The sequence below is a fragment of the Schistocerca piceifrons genome, chromosome 1 (genome assembly GCF_021461385.2).
Source record: "Schistocerca piceifrons isolate TAMUIC-IGC-003096 chromosome 1, iqSchPice1.1, whole genome shotgun sequence".
Lineage (NCBI taxonomy): Eukaryota > Metazoa > Arthropoda > Insecta > Orthoptera > Acrididae > Schistocerca > Schistocerca piceifrons.
The window spans coordinates 1,136,663,694-1,136,685,707 of record NC_060138.1 but is presented as its reverse complement, the minus strand read 5'-3'; the positions used below and the strand labels follow the sequence as shown (position 1 = coordinate 1,136,685,707).

At 37.0% G+C, this 22,014-nt stretch overlaps 2 protein-coding genes across 3 annotated transcripts in view; both read left to right on the top strand.

Annotated features, from left to right (window-relative positions):
- Nucleotides 1–12,839, top strand: part of LOC124778436 (facilitated trehalose transporter Tret1-2 homolog) — a 259,132-nt gene extending 246,293 nt beyond the window's left edge. The window contains exon 10 of the mRNA XM_047253643.1: nt 12,705–12,839. Within this exon, the coding sequence (XP_047109599.1) occupies nt 12,705–12,839 (135 nt within the window). The remainder of the gene's footprint in view (nt 1–12,704) is intronic.
- A 3,364-nt stretch (nt 12,840–16,203) lies between these two features.
- Nucleotides 16,204–22,014, top strand: part of LOC124800524 (U4/U6 small nuclear ribonucleoprotein Prp4) — a 43,406-nt gene continuing 37,595 nt past the window's right edge. The window contains exons 1-2 of one of the 2 annotated variants that reach the window (XM_047263003.1): nt 16,204–16,330; nt 18,361–18,600. In XM_047263003.1, the coding sequence (XP_047118959.1) occupies nt 18,378–18,600 (223 nt within the window). In that variant the 5' untranslated portion in view covers nt 16,204–16,330; nt 18,361–18,377. Of the gene's footprint in view, nt 16,331–16,395; nt 16,537–18,360; nt 18,601–22,014 lie in introns of those variants that run through there. The other variant, XM_047263002.1, reaches the window with a different exon arrangement.

Below are 22,014 nucleotides of genomic sequence, written 5' to 3'. Positions count from 1 at the left end.
ATATTCTAACACACCTATGTCAAAGAGGTTATTTTGAACAGATAAAGTACACTTAACGAAAGCTTACTCTCATTATAGTATTTGCTTAATTTTTCAAAATTATTACAGAACAAAAAAATTATAAATATACAGATTAATGGTAGTATTATACTTACAATAGCATTACAAGCTCTGTGGTAGAAACTCTGGAGAAACAAATACAGGCATAAAAATGACAAACCTAGAGCAACACAGGACTCGTAAGCTACAGAGAAATTCTGTGTAGGAACAGTCCAGGCAAAACCAGCTTGTAGCACAAGTTCCAGTACCAGAGTCACAAGTAAACAGACAAATAACAGTGTCAGCATAAATTAGACTGTTCCAATCATCCAAAACACTGACGTAGTGTGAAGGTAGCGATAATTTACAATAAATCAAGCAGTGATTGTAGCCCGCTTAGCCAGCCATTTTACTCACCAACCATGAAAGTTATGTGAACATGAGCAGTTGGGTGATTGGACAATGGATAGAAACAAGGGGCAGTGTACCACGCAGTGCACTAGTCTAAAGCCAGGTTTGCACCAAACTAAAGTGATACCACAGAAAATGGCAGCATCTGGTATTGTGTCAAAATTCTAGTTGCACGAGTTTTACTATGGCGTCATCAGAGATTATTCAGACAGGCATTGGTGTCGTTATTCAGGTTAGAGCAATAGTAATAATCCAAGAATCCAACAACAAGAAGAGAAAGCATAAATATTGAACCTTGAAATGGGTTTTGTTCAGAAATAACACAAGGGCATCAAAAACACTTGTAAATGAAATAGCACTCGTAAACTAAAGTAAACTGAACACATGTGAAGAAAAATGGGCTAACCCTCAAATGTAAAATCTTGGAGGTAAGTGTTGCCATATGTTGCTAGGTACATGAACTATAAAATTGACATTGGTCCCACCCCTAAAGATCACTTAGGTGTAAGACCAATGCCAATTTTGATAGTTCCCATATCAAGCAACAGATAGCAACACTTATTTCTAAGCTTTTACATTTGAGGATTAGCCTGTTTTCCGGACTTGTCTTCAATTCTTGAACCACTTTCAGATGACAAAAGTAAATTTCGAATAATTGTTGAGCTTGTAACAATGTGGATATGCTATCGGTAGATTCAGTAAAACTCTCTGGCACATCTTTTCAATTTATTCAAACTGTTCACACAATATTTCGACAGATAAGATCCGTAGACGCCCTATAACTTCTGTAGACACAGAAATATAATACGGATTTTACAGCTTATCTAAAATTATCTTCAATGTAGGCCTACAACCACATTTGCAACCACACAATTATTGAGTAAACATAAGGTTTGACACAGAGAAAATGCATATTACATGTAAACAAACCTCTGAGCACTAACATCACAGAAATAGCCATGTTAATTTCAGTAACAAACCAAACGACGAAAATTACAAATTGTGCAATAATGTTAAATTATTTAATAAACTATTTTTTGGGACTTCAAGTCTCATACGAAAACTTAGGAGACAGAGACACTGAAATGCTTCCTAGTTTTTGTCAGTACTATCCCAAACAGAAAATAGCCAAATTTGAGATATCAAAATTGTGTCATAATTTTAATTCAAAAACATAGTTGACTGACAAAACTGCTAACATCGAAATTACTCTTATTATTTGTAAATCCTGATAGGGAACGTAAAACAGACGTAACCTATTCGTAGAAAAACACAAAAGTACCGAACACCTATTTGTCAATCAGAGTGGAAAACACGCCAAAATCGAATTAAGTATACCACTATCAACGCAATATAAACATTATATTCCATACATAATCAATATTTATTATAAAAGTAAGTGTACAATGTGCAAGCTGCTAAAACTCGGAAACGAGTTCCGGTACGATCAACAGAGGTATATGGTGTCGTAGCCCTCCATCCCCCAGCCATGAAGGAGATTCCCGTTTTTACCTGAAGGGCGTGCTTTTGAAGACATAATGGCTGCAAAGTTTTTCTCTCTAGACATTTTTAGAACATTAGAGAGTATTCGAGAGCATTTCACGACATTCCAGAATGTTCCACAATGATCTGGGATACTCTGAAGTGGTCGAGAATAGTTTGGAACATTCAGCAAGAGTCCAGAATGTACGGCAAAATCCCAAATCATTTTGGAACATTTCAGAACACTATAGAATGCTGTGGAATGTTCTGAAACATTGTGGAACATTCGAAGCCTTTTTGGCATGTTCTGGAATTCACCACTGGTGGGGCTGCCCATTGGTAGGAGTATATAAAGCAAGACTTGTCGTGGGCTCGAACGTCAGTTTCTTCTTATCAGTGATGAAGGGAGGAACCGAAAAAGTAGTGCAATGAGTGAATAAAACAAACTAGTTTAATGTGAGTACTCACAGTGATACAATGACTAAATACACCGAAAATAAAGTGTGAAAGGTGTGTAAAGTATACTGACCAGACAACCACCTTCATTAAACTCAACAGTGATTTCTGCGACATAACCGCTGCTGAAAACGAACTCGTCGAGCAAATTTATCGAAACATTGTTCACAACTACGCCAATCTGGATTGGCTGTTTGAAACGGCAATTCTGGCAACTAAAAATAATATTGTCGACAATGTCAACTTTACTATTCAAAAGAAAATTCCCGGTGAAGAAAGAATATACAAATTGATCGATACGATGGTAAACACTGAAGATATTGTGAACTTTCTTATGGAATTTCTAAACTCTTTGCAAATACCAGGAATTCCATTACAGTGTCTTCGACCTAAAATTGGATTCCTATCATACTAATCAGAAATCTCAACACACCAAATCTATGTAATGGAACAAACATGATAGTCAAACATCTATTGAGTAACATCATTGAAGCCAAACTTATAAATGGAAAGTGCAAAGAACAGACACCATTTATCCCCAGACTACCACTGATCTCTACTGAACTGCCATTCCTATTTAAAAGACTGCAATTTCCGATCAAATTAATTTACAGTTTTACAATCAACAAAGTGCAAGGACAAATTTTAAAATATTGTAGAATAAACCTCAACGACTCCCACTTCTCTCATGGTCCACTACATGCTGTTTGCTCTCAAGTAGAAAATTCGAAAAATTTGTACATATATACCCTGGATAGCAAAATGAAAAATGTTATTTATAAACGAGTGTTGTACATAGAAAAGTAAAAAAAATTTAACTCTTATACTTTAACAAGTACTGTGAATAGTTACAATATGTTTTCAATAATTTTTACCTCTTATAATTTAAGGTTTGTACTTTTATTCCAACTACCATACAATCTCATATCAACTCCGCGAGTGAAGCAGAGTACCCCAGCTAGTTACCCATAGTCAAGGTAAGCGTCACTCTCAATCTGTGTTTCAAATTTTTACGGTTTGTTAATGGTATTGACCTGTGTCAAAAGTGTGCATACAAAAGCCAGAATAACAATCCCAACCTGAACCTTTACATTTTGCGAGGTCTTTGATATATTGATGCAGACTACACACTTGGTTGTCAGGGATGCTACGTAGTGGATGTGTCTTGAGAGTCGCTGTATAAACTGTTGTCATCAGTAATTTATGTGACTACTGTAATCAGTTGTGAAAGTGTATCAGAATTTGGAATTAAAGTCCGCCCCCAGTAGCTGAGTGGTCAGCGCGACAGAATGTCAATCCAAAGGGCCCGGGTTCGATTCTCGGCTGGGTCGGAAGTTTTCTCCGCTCAGGGACTGGCTGTTGTGTTGTCCTAAATCATCATCATTTCATCCCCATCGACGCGCAAGTCGCCGAAGTGGCGTCAAAACGAAAGACTTGCACCAGGCGAACGGTCTACCCGATGGGAGGCCCTTGTCACACAACATTTTTTGGAATTAAATCTTCTGTTAGTAAATGACATCATGGCAAAGAATACTTATTTAAAGACAAACATCAACTTAAACCTACCACCAGAGCCTATCTTTGCAAGCTTGTACGAGAAGAAGAAGAAGTAGCAGCCTTGGAGACTATCGTCAAAACTTCAACATCAGAAAGCTAAGTACAATTAATTCAGCTACATCTTCTTCACTTTGTCCAGATTTAGATGTTTAAGGTAAAAGACGAGTACCAGAGTTTGGTGATACCCAAAAGGTATTGGGACAGGTGGATGAAGTGGTGTTAAAGCTCTGTATTGAGTTTTACTAAAAAAAAAATCTGATACATTCTCACGTAACAGAGGCAGTACTTCTTCGAGTGAAACAACAATGGAAACTTCGATGTTTAAGGTCTGGCGATTATCTGTCATCCCTCCAATATTTACAATTCTGTGTTGTCGTGTAATGAGTTGGATGCTATTGATAATGCCCTTAAGACTCACTTGAAAGCTAATATTTTCGCTCTTGCACTCCGCACCAGTTCAATCGACGAAACGTTAAATATATTCTATACTGAATTTTGGAGTTATGCTTCATGCAAGTGCAATAAGACACTGTGATATAATTGATTTCCTTAATTAAAAACAACATTCAATTTGAAACTATACTGTCACCAGAAACCATCTCACATCTTTTCTCAAATTCACTGAGCAAGTGTTTAAGAGCACTGAATTTGCCAGTACTAGAATCTGAATATACTGCCAGTATAGCATAAATTTTCAGCATTTCTAAAAGTATGGGTGTTTAGAAACTACATATCACCTTTTACCAATTACTCAGTAATATTTGCTTGCTCATACCCATGCATCAAACAATAGAAAAATCGAACACTTTCACGACATAAATTAACCATTATATACTCGTAAGAGTATTATACACTGAAGTCGCACTTCCTGTAACTGTAGCATGACAAACCAACTATGCATTTTAGAGATAACATTGATGCAGTGTATCGCTGAAACTGCATATTTTCGTAATACACAGGTACATTATGACGTTGCAATCCTGTATAGCAATGAGAGTTCAAAAAAGTTAAAGGTTTCTCAAAGGAGCGGTGATAGGTTAACAATCTTGCAAATGTTGCGACTTAGTACAATAGAACAGCTGCGACATGGGGATAAGCCATATTGAGGATGGATAATTTTAGTAAGATATACACAATGTGGTGTGTCACAGAAGAGCTCCCTTCTTTCATGCAACAACTTAACTTATAGAAGTCCACCGCCTTGCTTTTATAGAAAGATCTAGATGGAATTCAGCCACTGAGTAGGCTGGCGGAAGTCATTGTTCGGAATTGGAAACCAATTAGACTCGTGTAATTTTGAATGTAAACTAATTCATACAGCCGAGAAATGGCTGGATAACGTATCTAAGGGGCACTTAATTGAAAAGCAATTTTTCCTGTAATATATGTAAATTACAACTTAAGGAGACAGGGTAGTGGCTTTGATTCATAACTGAATCGAAAAGATACATCAATATTAAAAGCCGGGTGAACAATGTTGAGCTGTGGTAGTTTGAGGTGTGAGCTGAACCTCGGAGGTGAGGCTGAAAACGTAATTGCAGCATTGTTCAATGTAACAGGCAACATGGCTGCCGATTGTTCATGGCACACAACTGATTGTGATGACAAGATAAGAAGGTGTTCCTATCCAATTTGCAACGCAGAAGATGTGAAAGTGGCATAATAATTACATAGCAAACTTCATTGGTTGAAAGCACTATCCTTGGTAGCATTGTCCTCAAAGTCCAAGAGCAAATAAATTTTTGACTGTCACAGTCGAGGCGAAATTAGGCTGGTGTTGTCTGAAGGCACAAGGCGTGAATTGCCGATGCACTCGGGTTACATTACTGTATAAGCACAATGACAACACTGCACATCCTGCATTGGGGCCCTGTTGGCACTGTAATCCAGATGTGGCATGCTGGGCAACGTATTGCGTGATGGCCGCATTGTTGTGATGTAATGCACTGGACCGAATTAACTAAGAGTAGCGAAGTTATTGAGCGTTTGAAGACGGGCGCAGGGTCACCTGTATAGTAAGAGCTGGCCACAATACTGAGGAACTACTTCCAATAATATGCAACACTGTTGACGTGACGCACACATCATTCAAGAGAGAAAGGTTTAAATACATCTATCTCAAATACTAGTGAAAAACGCACTGCCTTTCTTGTCACTTGTCCAAGGATCATCTTCACTATGCCAATCAGAGATATGAGAGTTCCATGTAATGGTCGACATCCCCATAAACTTGATTCATTTGTTCTGGCACACAAATCAATATGTACAACTTTTTGTTATGCAGACACACACACACACACTCTATAAAAAGTTTAAATGATGTCATTTTCTGATTTTGGCTGTAACTGTTTGTAGAGTGGTATTACAATTTTAGCGTTTGTGGTTTGTACTATGTCACGTAGGCTGAAACTGCAATAACACAATAAAAATATTTAAAACCGAAGGTGGAAAATGACGCCATGAAGAATAAAATATAACTTTCACTTAAAGTCTTTCAACCTCCAATAACAGGAGCTTAACTCAAACTAAATTTATTGAGCCTATGGTACACACAACTTTCTCTTGTGTAGTTTCCATGTCATTAAGTACAATTATAGCCAGATTATGTTATCATTATCAGAATCTGAATAAAAAACCTGTAGTGAGTTACAGCTTTTCATTTGCTATGCATTTTTTGTTTTCTCCACTTTCGAAAGCTGCTGGGAAACTAAGCCCCTATTATTAATTAATCTGTATTACTTTGTTGTTATGATTACTAGGACATTACAATACAATATGAATGGTACTAATGATTTCAACTGGATTATATTGTTGCTCAAATGGAGATTGACATCAACATCATCAGTAGAACTAGATCTGAAAATCGCCAAGCCCTTCCAACATCGAAATCCATATACTTCTCACGATTGTGCCCGTGCCGTTGACCCCTTTGGGATCTCCAGATGAACAGGTTCCTTGTCCTCAGGTACGATGCTCTAAACGGTTCTTTCACACTCGCCATCACAAAAATCTACCAATAATACAGATATTTCTAAGCCACTCGAAAAGAAAACATCTTTCAAATATCTTCTGACATGTTCAGACGTTTGCTTACCAGATTTATATGCTGTTACAAGGACAACATGGGCTTCAAAAAGAGATTATTGAATTCTCCAAAATCACAATTAGTTTCTTTTAAAACTGTGAAAAGGTGAGTGGTCAATGTTTATCATCTATGGTTTCCATTTGCAACAGACAAGCCCCAGACACGTTCCACATCATTACGAAGTGTCGTATTCATGATCTATGGAACAAGTATTAATCTAATCTAATCTAATCTACCAAAACAGGAAGCATCAGTGGCTAGGCAAAATTCCTTAGACATGTCAGGAATTGTGAATTTACAGGAGCATCTTTGATTACATCAAATACTATTCTTTTGACCAGAGCCAGATAATATTTTTCCTTAATAATTTAAATAAAGCATCATTGTTCAGTAATGGACTAGGTCACAGACCTCATTAAAAACGATGCAAAATCGATAAAAGCCTTCCATTGCATTTTAAAATGTGGTGGAGGCATGTTATTTAATACTTCTAAATGGGTACTATTCCGATTGGAGAGACAATTTTACTCAACAACCTAATCTTTTCCCAGCAAAACTTTGAATTTTGTAAATTAACTGTAACTCCAGAATACTGAAATTTCTTTAACGCCTTTCCTAGTACCCTGACATGTTCATACGCATATAGAGTTACCCAATCAAGCAGCTCAGGATCTAGGACAGTATATAACGTAGTGATACAAACCTCAAAGGGTAATACCAAAGACTGACAACTTTGCCAACCCAAATATGAAGGCTGTATATTTACATGAGCACTCTGAGAACAGTACTTGACAATAGGAGTGTCTTAGATTTACTGGGGTGAGAAATTTTACCCCATATAACTTTTGAATCTGCTCTTCTAAACTTTCTGGTTTGGTATGTATTGGTACAATGATCTTATTAATGGCACATGTGTCCACTACTAATCATACACTATCTCTTTGCTTCGCTATTGCTACTAATGGACTATTTCAGGGTGAAAGAGGGTTCTATGATCTTCCATTCTAGCATACGTCTTATCTCTTTAATAACTGCATCTCATCAGGCCCATAGAATGAAGTAAATTGAGTAGCAATCTGTCTCATGAGGGGTTACATCAATTTTGTATTATAACCTTTGATAACACTGGGCTTTTCAGTAAACACCTTTACATAATGGTACAACAGATCAATTAATTCAGCCTGTTGATGAACGTCTAGATACACAGATTCGGTTTTCTTATCAATGTGAGCTTAATAAGTGTGCACATAATGTACTGATTATTCAAACTTATGTCCTCTGAATAGAAGAGGAAGTGACCTTTTATATGCATTACCCCTACACCCACAAAACAAACCATACCACCTTGGCAAAACTTGCCATGATCTGCTTTATTTCTTATGACTGGTAAGACGATCTGTTTGCCACCTGCGTATAACAAACATTCATCACAAGAAAGGCTGATAAGTGAATTACTCTCCTGCTGGAATCCTATTCTCCATATACAGCTCAGTAATAAATTTTCTACAAAGCAGAACATGCTCATTATGGCTCCATTTCCTGTCTCTACTCCCATCTGAGTCTGCACACCGACATTCTTTGGTTTGGTGCCAATACCACCCAATATTCTACAGTTTTGGACAGGGAGAGTGCTAGGTATGGATGAGTCACAAATCTTTTGAAATGCCTCAAAAGAGATGATGGTCATAGCTGCCCCTGTGTCGATTGTCACACTGAGAGGTATGCCTCCCACAATGACATAATATATAAATTATATAACATTATTATTCTGTTTTTGGCACAGCATAAATTCTGTGCACAGTTCACCTCTAATACCTATATCATCGTTATAGTGGAGTAAATTTATATGCTCACTCGACATGCCGCTTATTGCTGCCATGGCCATCATTTGAGGACACATTTAGTTTAATGGACTTGAGGCGCTACGTCGATAGTCGTGTATGACTTCAGTTAGCCTTACAGGTGGGTGCCGCCACCAGTTTTGCTCCGCCACATTGTTAGATTCAGTAGCACTTTGTAGCTGGTTTGTGTTATCAGTTGACTGTATCATATTTTCAATATTCGTATGCCAGCTACTCTGCTGACTATTGTTCCAATGTTGTTGCAGATTATTTCCGTTTTGTATCTTGCAACAAGTGGCCTACAGCTGTTGAATGGTGGCGAGTTTATGCAATCATTTAGCCAGTTATTTGCACCATTGTGATGTAATGGTAACACATGATTACTTCTTTCATTAACATTTCTATTGTAGTTATGATAGTTATTGTTACCATTTGCAACAGACAAACTGCTATAGTTACTGATGTTTAACTCAGTCTCTCCATGTAAAAGGTCAGGATAATCAAGGGTTGACATGAACATATACAAGTCAGTGTTCAGTATGTGTAGCAGATTTTCCTTAATGTGAACAGCGAGTTTGGAATTTAGCATCTGTATCACCTCTTGTTGTGACACAGGATCATCCCAGTAATGAGTCTTATTTACATACTTTTCAAAATATTTTCAATGGATGCTGCGCTTACTGTTATAACCCTCATGATTATACACTTCTCTCCAATGGTGGTCCTGAGTTCTAGTAGACAGGTAAGTGTTTAGGAAGGGAATGAACTGTGTGTAAGAATGACAGCAGTCTGCTATTTCACTGGTCCGCAAAGCACCATCTCCTTGAAAGTGTGTAGACACAAATTGAATTTTTTGAATATCCGTCTATGTATTTGCCATCAAACACTGAAACACTTAAAGAAAATAACTGGGTGTGAGCTTCTCTTATCAGGGATGACTATCTGAAACTGCCTATATTTCAGGAAACTCTCTTTGGTAATTACAGAGGATAAACTAGTAGCCACCCTCACATTACGAGGTACATGACTTCTTGGCGTTCTAACATTTATAGTGCCACATCTGTTTACATCTGCGTCTTGCAGTGAAACAGTATATGTTTCAGTAAGTCGAATAGCAGTAGGCATTACATCTTTAACTACATCTTTTACTGATGATACTTCCCTTTAAATGCTTCTCCAGTCATGTCATCACACCATTGTGATGATTTAGTGTCATTCACCTCCTTAGAGTCAATCTGCCCTAACAAAGCTCGATTAATTACTTGCTGCACTACTACATGTAGTTCTTTCTGCAAGCACACCCTGAGCTGATAATCTCATTGATTTAACCAGTAAACGAAGTAAAGCGTGATCGTTTTACTCTTTCCATCGAACTTTTCCTGTATTTGTTTTTCTTGCTCAACAGCAAAAGTCTGTACATGTCCAGCAAGCTGCTGAGCGGTTCCTTCTAACGCTTCATGAGCTGTTTGTATTTAATTGACTTGCCTAGACAGATTAGTCACAGCCTACACCAAATCTTGATAGGCTTTCTTAAGTTCGGAAATTTCCATCTTCATACTACGAAAGATTTGTTTTAATTGACAATTAACTCTCGTTTCTAGTTCAGATGTTTCATGTACAAAATTCGTATTCATATTGGAATTTAACTGTGTAGTTACTTTAATGTACATTTCAGATGCAATACACCTGAAGGTTCTGTTCATTTGCATCATGTGCTTATGAGCGATGTGCTCTGAATTTGAGATTAACATCTCCTCAAAAAATTCTCATAGATCGGTAAACGATAATGATAAAGGATTACATAAAGAAGCCGATTCTGTGGATTCTGCAGGCAGTTCCGTTCTGCATATCACAGAATCCACCTTTTCGATTAAGGAACCTGGTATTTCTTGTTCGTGATCTACTGATTCCATGTCGTGATTCTCGGTGGAAGCCATCTCTTTAGGCCTTCCAACTTTTCCCGTATTTAATTGATTCAGAATAATTTTTGGAAAGTTTTCCAAATTGATATGTACCTTACCTATTGTATTAAAGTCAATCCTGGCTGCAATTTCACTCAAATGAGCTCCCTAGCTTCTGACCTACAATTAGAAAAATCTTATGACACTAAAATTCATCCATTGGGTCGACCATAATCTCGACATAAAAAATTAGAAAAAAATATCCTATGCAAATGTGGGCAGATTTAATCACAAATAAGTTCCTACAAAAAAAAACACATAAAGATAGAACAGTAACTCTCTTACCTTTCCTTATTAATGCTGCACAGAAGTGTGTAATTTACTATTTCAATCAATACGAAAAATTTTCCTGTTATCTTCATCATGGATTTGGTCAATATTCTATTCTCTTTTACTTATTGGTTTCAGGGTAATCTTTCTCATTAAATTGTTGTCCATGTAAAAAAGAACACAATTTTTAAATGCACAATGATACAAGACATAAAATTACATACGTACATAAGATTGGATTCAATACATCTTAGTTAATGGTGAACGATTCAATGTGGCTTACTACCACTAATGAATAAGTAGTTCCCACCACTCCTTAATTGAAAGTTGTGATGAAATAGGCAGCTGTAGTAAAGAAAAGTCAAATTAATCTTTGCCTTCACTACAAGAGTAAATGCAATGAATGTAGCAGATATTCCTCCTTTTAAATGAAATACTTTAAATATCAGTGGGGTTTTCATTCAGTTTTTATGAGATTAGAAAATATCAGATAGGTTTACAGACTCTAAGGAATCGATCCATTTAATAATTGTGCAACTGCATGATTATTAAGCAATATTCTTTAGATGAAAATCTAATGTAGTGTAATATCCAGACTGTTAATAAAGCAGTACAATTTTTAAAATAGTAATAAGGAAACTGGAGCTAAATGACATTCAAAATTATCACATGAAACAAATCGATTCTGATTAAAAGACGGTCATGTTTAACATTACCTGATCATTTATCTCAGTAACTTTTATGAAAGGTAATTTTGGACAAGTTTCCCAACACAATTAACCTTGAAAAGGATTACTATTCATTTAAGAGAAGAGGACATATAACTCACGTTTAATCCACGGAACAATAGGATACGATAAAGCAGACATTAAAACTTTCATCTACCAAAAAGACAAGGATATATTTTCTTTATTTCATCTACAAAGTCATTGTTCTTAGACCTCACTGAATCTTCTAGTGTATGTGCTTTTACTTTTCGTCACAGGAGATGGTATATACTGAAAATATACCCTGTTATGGTATTTGGGATGTCCAGTAAAATATAAAAAAAAAATAACCTTACACAGCTCATGTCACTACAGATCAGGGGTAGCAATTGGAGTCGACACTGCTTCTCAAGCTATCCACACTGTGCAGTTTGCAACACCACCACATAACCAGCTACCATCCTGCAACCAATGAGATAGACCTTTAAAGCATGCATGTATGTGCCATGGAACAGTTGGACCTCCACACTGCTGCTGATCTTAATGGGCCTCCATACTGCTTGTAAACTTGGAGCGTCAATGGCAGAGATGATTCATGAAGCAACGTTACACATGCTGTCGGAGATATTTTCGGCACAGCAGTGGAGGCACAACTATCATATTTGCTGCAGCAAATCGAAATCGAAATTTCCAAGCTATGCCCATCACCAGCATCCTGCTGTGACGAACAGAAACTTTTTGTACTCAGAGATCTTAAAACGTGCTCTCAAATCATGTTAAGAGCAGATGTAGTGCGCTCATCGTTACAATCGCCATATTCTGGACCTTTCAAGCTACTAAAACGTAACGAGCACAAAATGCAGATAATATGCAGACAACAGACATCCATGTACAGTGTCAGGAAGCTGATGACTATGCATCACAGGCTTCCAGTCAATCCAGTACATCCATGTACAGTGTCAGGAAGCTGATGCCTCCAGATCACAAGCCTCTAGTCAAACCAGCTTTGGGACTGGGCATGCAAGCCTGATGCCACACTCGACTCATTGTCCAAGTCCTCAGGAAGCAAAGGTGATGTCAACAGTCTACACTAGATAGGCCAATAAGTGCACCATAAATACCCTCACATTCCTGGACCTCTGCTCTACTGCAGGAAGGCTGTGTGGGAAGAATAGACTTTTGATAGGTTTTAAAATGTATATGCCTGTCACAGGTAGCAAATGCTTTTAATATAATTTCTTAAACATAACAGAAAATATAGGGAACGACAGTTCAAGAGAAAGATTACAGCAATATATTGAAGAAGTAACTCTCATAAAATTACATCATATGAATGTACCACCAACTTCTACTTCTGAAATTAAGAGGGTCATACATTCTCTCCAGAATAAAAGCTCTTCTGGTTTTGATGATGTTTCCAATAGAGTACTAAAGCTTTGTTCCAATATAATAAATCCTGTATTGTCTGAAAAATGCAATGCATCACTAACTCAAGTCATTTTTCCGGAGAAACTAAAATATGCCGTTGTTAAACCTCTCTTTAGGAAACACGATAAGAGAGATGTCAGTAACTACTGACCTATATCACTGCTGACATCATTTCACAAAATTTTTGAGAAGGTGATATATTCTAGAATAGTATTCACCTTGGCAACAACAATATCCTCAGCCAATCACAGTTTGGAATGCAGAAGGGTTGTTCTACTGAGAATGCCATTTACATGTTCACACACCAGATATACCGGTAGGTATTTTGTGTGACCTATCCAAGGCATTTGAATGTCTGAAACATAGTATACTCCTAGATAAATTGAGGTTTTAAGGGATTGGCGGTATAACCAACCAATGGATCATGTCATATGTAAACAAAAGAATGCAGAAAGTTGTACTTAGTAGTAATTCAACCAACAGAATCCAGGGACAATACTCCGACTGGGGAGAAATCACTTATGGGCTTCCCCAAGGCTCCAACTTAGGTCAACTACTGTTTCTCATATAAGTAAATTATCTACCATCTAATGTACAACAAGCAGAATTAGTTCTTTTTGCAGATGACACCAGTATTGTAATCACTCGCAGTATACATACAAAAGTTGAAGAAATGATGAACAAAGTTCTCAAAAGTATAATTGACTGGTTTTCTGCGAATGGCCTCACCCTGAATTTCACAAAGACACATCATATTCAGTTCCGCACCTCTAGGGGTACTGCACCAGTGAGAAGTGTAACACATGGTGATGAAATAATACATAGGGTGGAAACTTCAAAATTCTTAGGTGTTCATATTGATGAGAATTTAAATTGGAAAAAACACATTTCGGAGCTCCTAAAACAACTTAGTTCTGCCACATTTGCACTTAGAATCATAGCAAATTTTGGGGAGAGAGCAATCAGTAAGTTGACATATTTTACTTATTTCAATTCAATAATGTCATATGGAATAATGTTCAAGGGTAACTCATCTTTAAGAAAGAAGGTCTCCATTGCCCAAAAACGTGTTGTAAGAATAATATGTGGTGCTCAAACGCGATCATCTTGTAGACATCTGCTTAAGGAGTTGGGCATTCTGACTAATGTTTTGCAGTATATTTATTCCCGCATGAAGTTTGTTGTAAATAATCCACTACTGTTCGAAAGGAACCATGAGGTACATATGAGGATTCGAACTTAAATAGTGTTAAGAATTTATTCACAACCGATACAAAAGAGTTACATGTTTGTACCTGTTACTATCCTTCAAAGTAGTCACCAGCGTTGTGTAGAACCTGTTGCCAGCGATGTGGAAGGTGTAGTATACAATTAGCAGAGCCTGTTCTGTTGATGGTGCGAATGAAGCGTATACTGCCTGTCGAATCTCCGGAACAGTTCTGAAGCGAATGCCGCGAAGTAGTTCTTTCATCTTTGGAATCAAATCAAAGTCACTAGGGCTTAAGTCCGGGGTGTATGGTGGATGGTACAGTCCTTCCCAGTCCCATCGACCGATCAGAGCAGCCACAGCTTGTGCTGTATGCGCCGGTGCATTGTCGTTCAAACTGATGGGTGAGTTGCGCAGAAAGTGTCGCCGCTTCTTTCGCAAAGTTGGTCGCAGGTGATGCTCCAAAAACGAACAGTAATACTGTACATTGACGGCCTGCCGTGGAGGAACGTAAAGCGTTAGGATAACACCATCACAGTCGTACACGAGAATCACCATAACTTTAGACCACTCCATTCGCACCTTCAACCGAACACGCTCTGCTAACGGTATATTACGCCTTCCACATCGCTGGCAACGGGTTCTATACAACGCTGGTGACTACTTTGAAGGACAGTAACAGGTGCAAACACGTAACTCTTTTGTATCGCTTGTGAATAAATAGTGGCCACTATTTAAGTTCCAACCCTCGTAATTATAATTATAGAAGAAAAAATGACATTCATTACTCAACATTAAGGTTGTCTTTAGCACAGAAATGGGTGCACAAAGCTGCAAGAAAAATTTTTGAGCATTTACCCAGTGATATAAAATGTCTAACAGACAGAAAGATAAAATTTGAAAATAAATTGAAAATGTTTCTCTTTCACAACTCCTTCTATGCCCTAGAAGCATTTCTATGTTTGTAATGCGTAAAACGTGGTGGTTAGGAAATGCTAACTCAATATGTATATCTTGCTTTCATTTTGGGGAAAAAAATTGTATCGTGATGTTTAGAGTACAAATAGATGTACAAATTGATTTGCAATATGAATGTAAAATGACTCGTTCCACATCATGACGATTTATTGTGCAAAATGATCCATGGAACATGAAAGTAACTAACTAACTAACTTTGTACTTTTGATCTAGTTTCTGATGTTTTTTTCTTTGCTTTGAGTTTGATAGCTGTGTGTTTACTTGCAGCGGCCAAGTTGCATTTTTCTATGAGAATAGAAACATTTGATTCAAGTGCAGTTGAATCATCGACTAGCAGTGTGTGAAATACGAAGAAATCATGTAATACAAACATATAAAACAATATTTATAAACGAATGCATAAAACCCATTTACTTGTCCATAGCGTATTTTTTCCTATGTAGCAAAAAACATCATAAACAACTGTGTTTTTCTCCTTCGGTTGCATTGACGGTTTGCTTAATAAAAGGTCGTTTAATGAAAATTGCTTGATCGATTTGTGAAGTGTAGATATCAGCTATACAATTATCCTAAAACCTAAAAATTTTTTCCCTTCAGATATCTGGCCATTCTCATGGAAGAACATTTAATGGAAAAAATATCAAAATACTCAACATTTGCTGTTTGTATGAAAACTAAACAAAATTATAAAATAAAGGCTAAGAAAATGCAAAAGCATAAAATCACTATAGTTAAATGAGTGAGCGTGGTGGACATAGGTTAACTTGTGATGTTAGCAGAGGACGACATACCAACATCAAGGGCAAAATGTTCTTCAGGGAATACCTTGACGTGATGTGCGGATAGACAAAACTCTGTTGTTGAAGTGCTTTGGTTGTGTTTACAAGTTACATGTGCTGCTGTGTTTTGTAAGTGTTTGGTAGCGTTCAAAATATTATGGGATAGCAAGGAAGTTGTTTATGTCGATCGTAAAGTCTGTTTGTATTATGTCGAATAGTAAAATATGTGGTTTGAGACTTGCTGTCGTGAAACAGTGAAATATGTCACAGTCTTACAAAAAAATATCAAGAGAATAGTTTGAATCGTGTGACTTAATAACACATGTGACCTCCTAGTAAATATTATTTATCTTGTGTCTCTAGATTACTGTCAGGCAAGAGACTAGACGTATCAGTAATTAAGCACAGTTATATCGCAGTGCTCGTTTGTTGACTTATATTTGCTGCTGTTTTTTTTGTCGTTCAGATTTCCCTTTGCTGAAAACCATCGAAAGTATTTAATTCCAGTTAGAAAAACACATTATGCGAAATGGATAGTTTTTCCCAGATTCCAGAAGACATTTGTTAATTTCGAAACTCTGTACAAGGGACGTGTTTCAGTGACATTTTTACAGTTTTCAGTCACATTTTAGGGAAAGCTGCTACTCTGAAGTTCTTCCATCCCACATTTTCAAGAAGTCATTGTTCACACTTTTGTAGATTTCACGTTGTTAGACAAAATTGTGTAAAATTATTCGTAATTCTATGAGTGTTCGACAGTTTAACGCTCTGAAGTAATAAACAAACACTGTAGTACTAAATTTCATTTTTTCGGAATTTTGAAAGCAGTCCCCGTATTCTTAACAAATGTGTGGGCTTCCGCGGCCGGTGTTAGTCACATAACTATCCTTGGTATACTGCCTTGTCGTCAATATACTAAAACGAACCGACGTGTAGACCGAGTTGCAGGGGCCTTCCTGAGGGCAAAGACTCGTAATGCTATTTATTAGGTTAGATTAGATCCAGTTTTTGTTCCATAGCCCCAAAAATCAGATGATTCTCGTGGATGTGGAACATCCCAGAAAGTGTAACATAAAAGACACAGAACATCTGAATATAATACTCACTTCCCAGAACGAATGTTAGGAGATTGTCAAGATATGTGGATACATGACAATAAATGGGAGCTGCTTATGTCAACAGAATTAACACACTGTCAGAATGAAATATGATTGTGCACTTTTAATAAACGTATCATACACAAAATGCGTAATCTTGAAGGATTGTCAAAACTGGAAGCTAACAGATATTTTTACTTAAGCTGGTCTAAGAGCTTCTGTTAAGATACTCATCTTTACAGTAGAAGGAGTTGCCTACCAAAAAGTCTTTCATACTCTGTTTACACTGTGGTTTATCTAAACGAAGTTTTAATCGGGTTCCTTGGGATTATACAAACAAAAGCTACTTAATTGTGGAATGAGTCACTATATTGTTTACAGAATGCTGATTAAAAATTTAACAACAAAGAAGTAGTAAAACATGAAAAAGCATAGTATGTGATTTCCTAATCCTATTGTTTATCCAAATCAAATGTCTATTAGTACTGCATATGTGCCTGCACTTGTTGTGTGAGAGAGCTGTTAAAGAAAGTGATAAAGGTTTGAAGAAATGTGTTGTATTTGTTATTCAAGCCGTCTGTCTATAGATTTCTTGCCAAGTTAGTTCTTGGAGATTTGCGTTAGGTGGACTCATCTCTGTAATTTTTTTGTTTACCACTTTGCTGTGACTATGCAGGAGTTTAGTCTGTCAAAGAATCTTTGGTGAACTATAATATAGAACCGATTTAATTTAGCTTTAGAACCTGACAGCAATTTAATTTGGTTCTGGGACCTTGCTAACTTTCAGTGCCTCTGATCTTTGGAGTGCTGTGTTAGTAAAATGGTGCTAACATTCTTTGAATTGTGGGTGAATAACATGTACCATGTTTTGTAAATAGAAGTTTCTTTTAAAAATATTTATCTTTTAAATTATCTGCCATTTTGATTATCCATGTAGTGTGGGGTCTGCCTTAACCTGAATAATAAAGAGCATACTGTACCAGTAAATCATATAAAAATTTCCATTCTTTATTTTATTAATAATACACTATTTTAATGCTGCTATTATCTTGATTTTTTCAGCTGAAACTTGAAAAACCATGTCTGATGATGAAGATATTCTGTACATAAAAAAGCAAAAGACAATTCACTATGGCTCTCTTGAGGAACAAGAGCGGAATAGGCTGAATGCTGCTGCTGCTGCTTCTGCAGCTGCTACAACTACTGGTGCACCTACATCATCTGTGGACAGTGATGGGGACAGTCCACCAACTGCAATGGTATCTTCACCGCCTGAGGCAGGAAATGTCAACATATCAGATGGTACAAATTTTTTTTTTTTTTTTTTTTTTTTTTTTTTTTTTTTTTTTTTTTTTTTTTTTTTGTAACAGTGTTATGTGATTTTGGTATTAAAAAAATGAGGTCACCATTGACACAACTTTTTCAAATATAGGTTGTGATTACATATTTCTAGTGTGCCCTAAGGCGAAGTTAGAGGATGATAGTTTGCTTATGAGTTGATAAAGACACAAAATGCCATAAAAATGAGCTTTGTTTGTTTGTTTGTTTGTGTGTGTGTGTAAAAAAAATGAGGGTTGCTGTGGCAGACTGATCTGTTATATAGCACAAGGTGTGGTTGTAATTTGCTTGTGATTTGACAGAGTCAGCCAGTGTGTCATAACAATGCACCCATGAAAATCCCTTATTTTCTCATTGGGGTCTGATATTTTCAAATTTTTAACACATTTGAAGGCATTAATAACAAGAATCTCCTCCCTAGTTCGGAACATTCTCTCAGGAGCCCCGATACTTTGACAGTTAAAATATATACCATTCTCTGGCATCGTAGTCATCAAGTGGGTACATTGTGCTAACAAATATTTGCCTTGTTGACAGTGTCACTGGTCCAAGTTGATGTGTGGTGTTGTGTTATTCAATAGTGAGCCCAGGGCAAATGGAAATCCTGTTATTTGATTTTTTTGTCCTTTGTGAATAGTATTTTACAATTACCAAAGAAAATAATCACTAGTTAGTACTTAAATTTTCATAATAGTAAGCACTTCTTTCTGATGTGTGGTGTATGGAGGTTGAGAGAGTACAGGGTGTTTCAAAATCAACATACTGGTTTTAAGGCATTGTAGCATTTATTACCTTCAACTTACAATTGTTAATAATACACCAAATGAAAGAGCAACTTGAACAGTTTTGTTTGTATGCCTGTATGCAATGGGAAGAGTATGGAATGACAAAGAGTGACTGAGAAAAGTGTTGAATGAGTGTGAGTCTTTCGCACTTAGCCTCTAGAAATATCCCGCGGAATGTTTATGGGCCTTTCTTTTTTGGTGAATCAACTGTAACTGATGTTTCTGATCTTGATGTGCTACAGCTATGGCCTGTGCCTCAATGGGAAGAAGCTGACAACCCATCTTTATTTGAGAGTAAGATGGTGCACCGCCTCACTGGCATAGCTCAATATGTGACTGGTTAAATGATGTTGTATCCGACCGGTGGATTGGGTGCAAGGGACTGGTTGGCACAGCATTTTATGCATGATCTCTACGTTCACATACGATCTGACGCAATCATGTGTATGTGCCTCCAATACCAGCTGATCTACCCAACTTTAGAAAGTGTTGTTGCAACAGTTACTACTGACAGATTGATCAAGCTTCCGTAACAACTCACCTATTGATTCGATGTGTGATCGGTGTTCACACTGAATAATTGTAAGAAAAACTGTTTGTGTTTCTCTTTCATTTGGTGTATTATTTATAATTGTTGGGTGAATGTAATATGTGCTACGAAGCCCATATATATTCATTTTGAAACACCCTGTATAGCCTTCAGGAAAAGAAAAAAACTGTGTAAAAATGATAACACTGTACCAATTTATGTAAGAAAAATCATACTCATCACCTTTTTGTTTGGTAGTTATCACAGGTGTTCAAAATTGCCATCTTCAAATAGTGTTTAGACACTTCTTCACCAGAGTTTTTGCTGAAGGTCAACTGTAATTGTACATACTGTTTAAATATCTTCCCAAGGTTCTGCTTCTTTGGTATGCACTGTCCCTTAAGGTTCACAGTCCAGGACCCTACATGATTATCGTTAAGATTAACTCATAAGTCACTATGGTAGTTAGGCAACAGACCATCCAATTAGAAGCAAAATGTTTCATTCTTGCAAAGTTTATCCAGAAGAGGATATTTTGTGTTATATATTTGATTGAATTAAAAAACTAGAACATGAATGCCATAAGACAAAACAGTTTATATACAGGGTGTTTCATTTATATGATGACCACCTGCCTGGGGTATTGCAGGCCGTGCCTGCTGGTCAAATGTGTCCCATGGGACTGCACTATGCCCCCCCCCCCCACCTCTTCCCCCTCTTTTTTTGTGGGTTTTAGTCTGAAGGCTGTACAGACATATGTGCGTTGTCGGTCAGTGTCATTCGAGCAGTGAAACAAGCATCATGAGTGTGACACTGAAGTTTGCTAACACAACAATGTCAAGAGTGAATTATTCAATTCCACAGCAAGTGTTTGTTTATGATTCGGACTGTTCGGAGATTGTTTGAACAGAAGTTTCCAGCTGTTCAAGTTCTGAGTTGTGATGTAGTTCACAAATTAGTGAATAAATTTTATGAGATTGGAAGTGTTCAAGACAAGAAGCATAAATGATGACTTACAGGTCTCACAGAAGCTTGTCTTGATGATTTTGCACAACACCTGGAAAATTCCTCTGAAAAATGTCTTAGACATCTTTTGCAGCAAACAAAATATTGTGCACCTCTGTACAAAGGGGTGTTAAGCTGCTTGAGCTAAGGTCCTATATAGTATCAGTAGTACAAGAACTTCTACCTGGTGATCATGCACACAGGGTTAAGTTTTGTGAATGAGTTATAAAACGAGTGCATGACGGTGAAATGTGTCCTTACCTTATTCTGTTTTCAGACGAGAATTGGATCCATTTACAAAGGTATGGTAATTCCCAAAACTGTCGACATTGGAGCGCAGATAGACTTGTTATGCTTAATGAGGAACTCGTTCGTGATCAGAAAATAGGGATGTGGTGTGCAGTTAGTGGTGACAGAATAACAGGCCCAGTTTTTTTTATTGACACAGTTACAAGTGAAAGATGCGTGAAAAATATTTTGCAACTATTGTTTAATGAACTGAGTGAAAGAGAACAAAGCTTCACATTTTTTCAACAGGATTTGGCAAGGGCTCATACTGCCAATGTTCCTTTGCACACAATTCACCATGTATTCAATGAAAGGTGATTAGTAACAATATTTGTCCCACTAGAAGTTCTGATTTAACTCCATGTGATTTTTAATTTGGTGTGCACTGAAGGACAAAGTGTGCACAACAAATCCATACACAATAGAAGAACTCAAGGATAATATCCATGGAGCACCCTGTAGCAGACAGTGTTTTCTAGTGACACACAGGGAACTACTGTTTCTCAGCTTCTTGTACATGCGAAATCATGATGGATAAAGCCATCAGCCTAATCCTTATTAAATTGAGAGTTAGCACTTCCTTCTACTGACCCATCAGTCTAATCCTTATTAAATTGAGGGTTAGCACCTCCTTTTACTGACTCATTCAGTTGACTTCCATATGCACACAACAGAGTGAAATTTCACCACCCAGCACACTTATTTTTCCTGGCTTACTGTTCAGTTGGATAGAATGCACTTAAGGTATCAGTGGCTCTTGGTTTGCTTGCT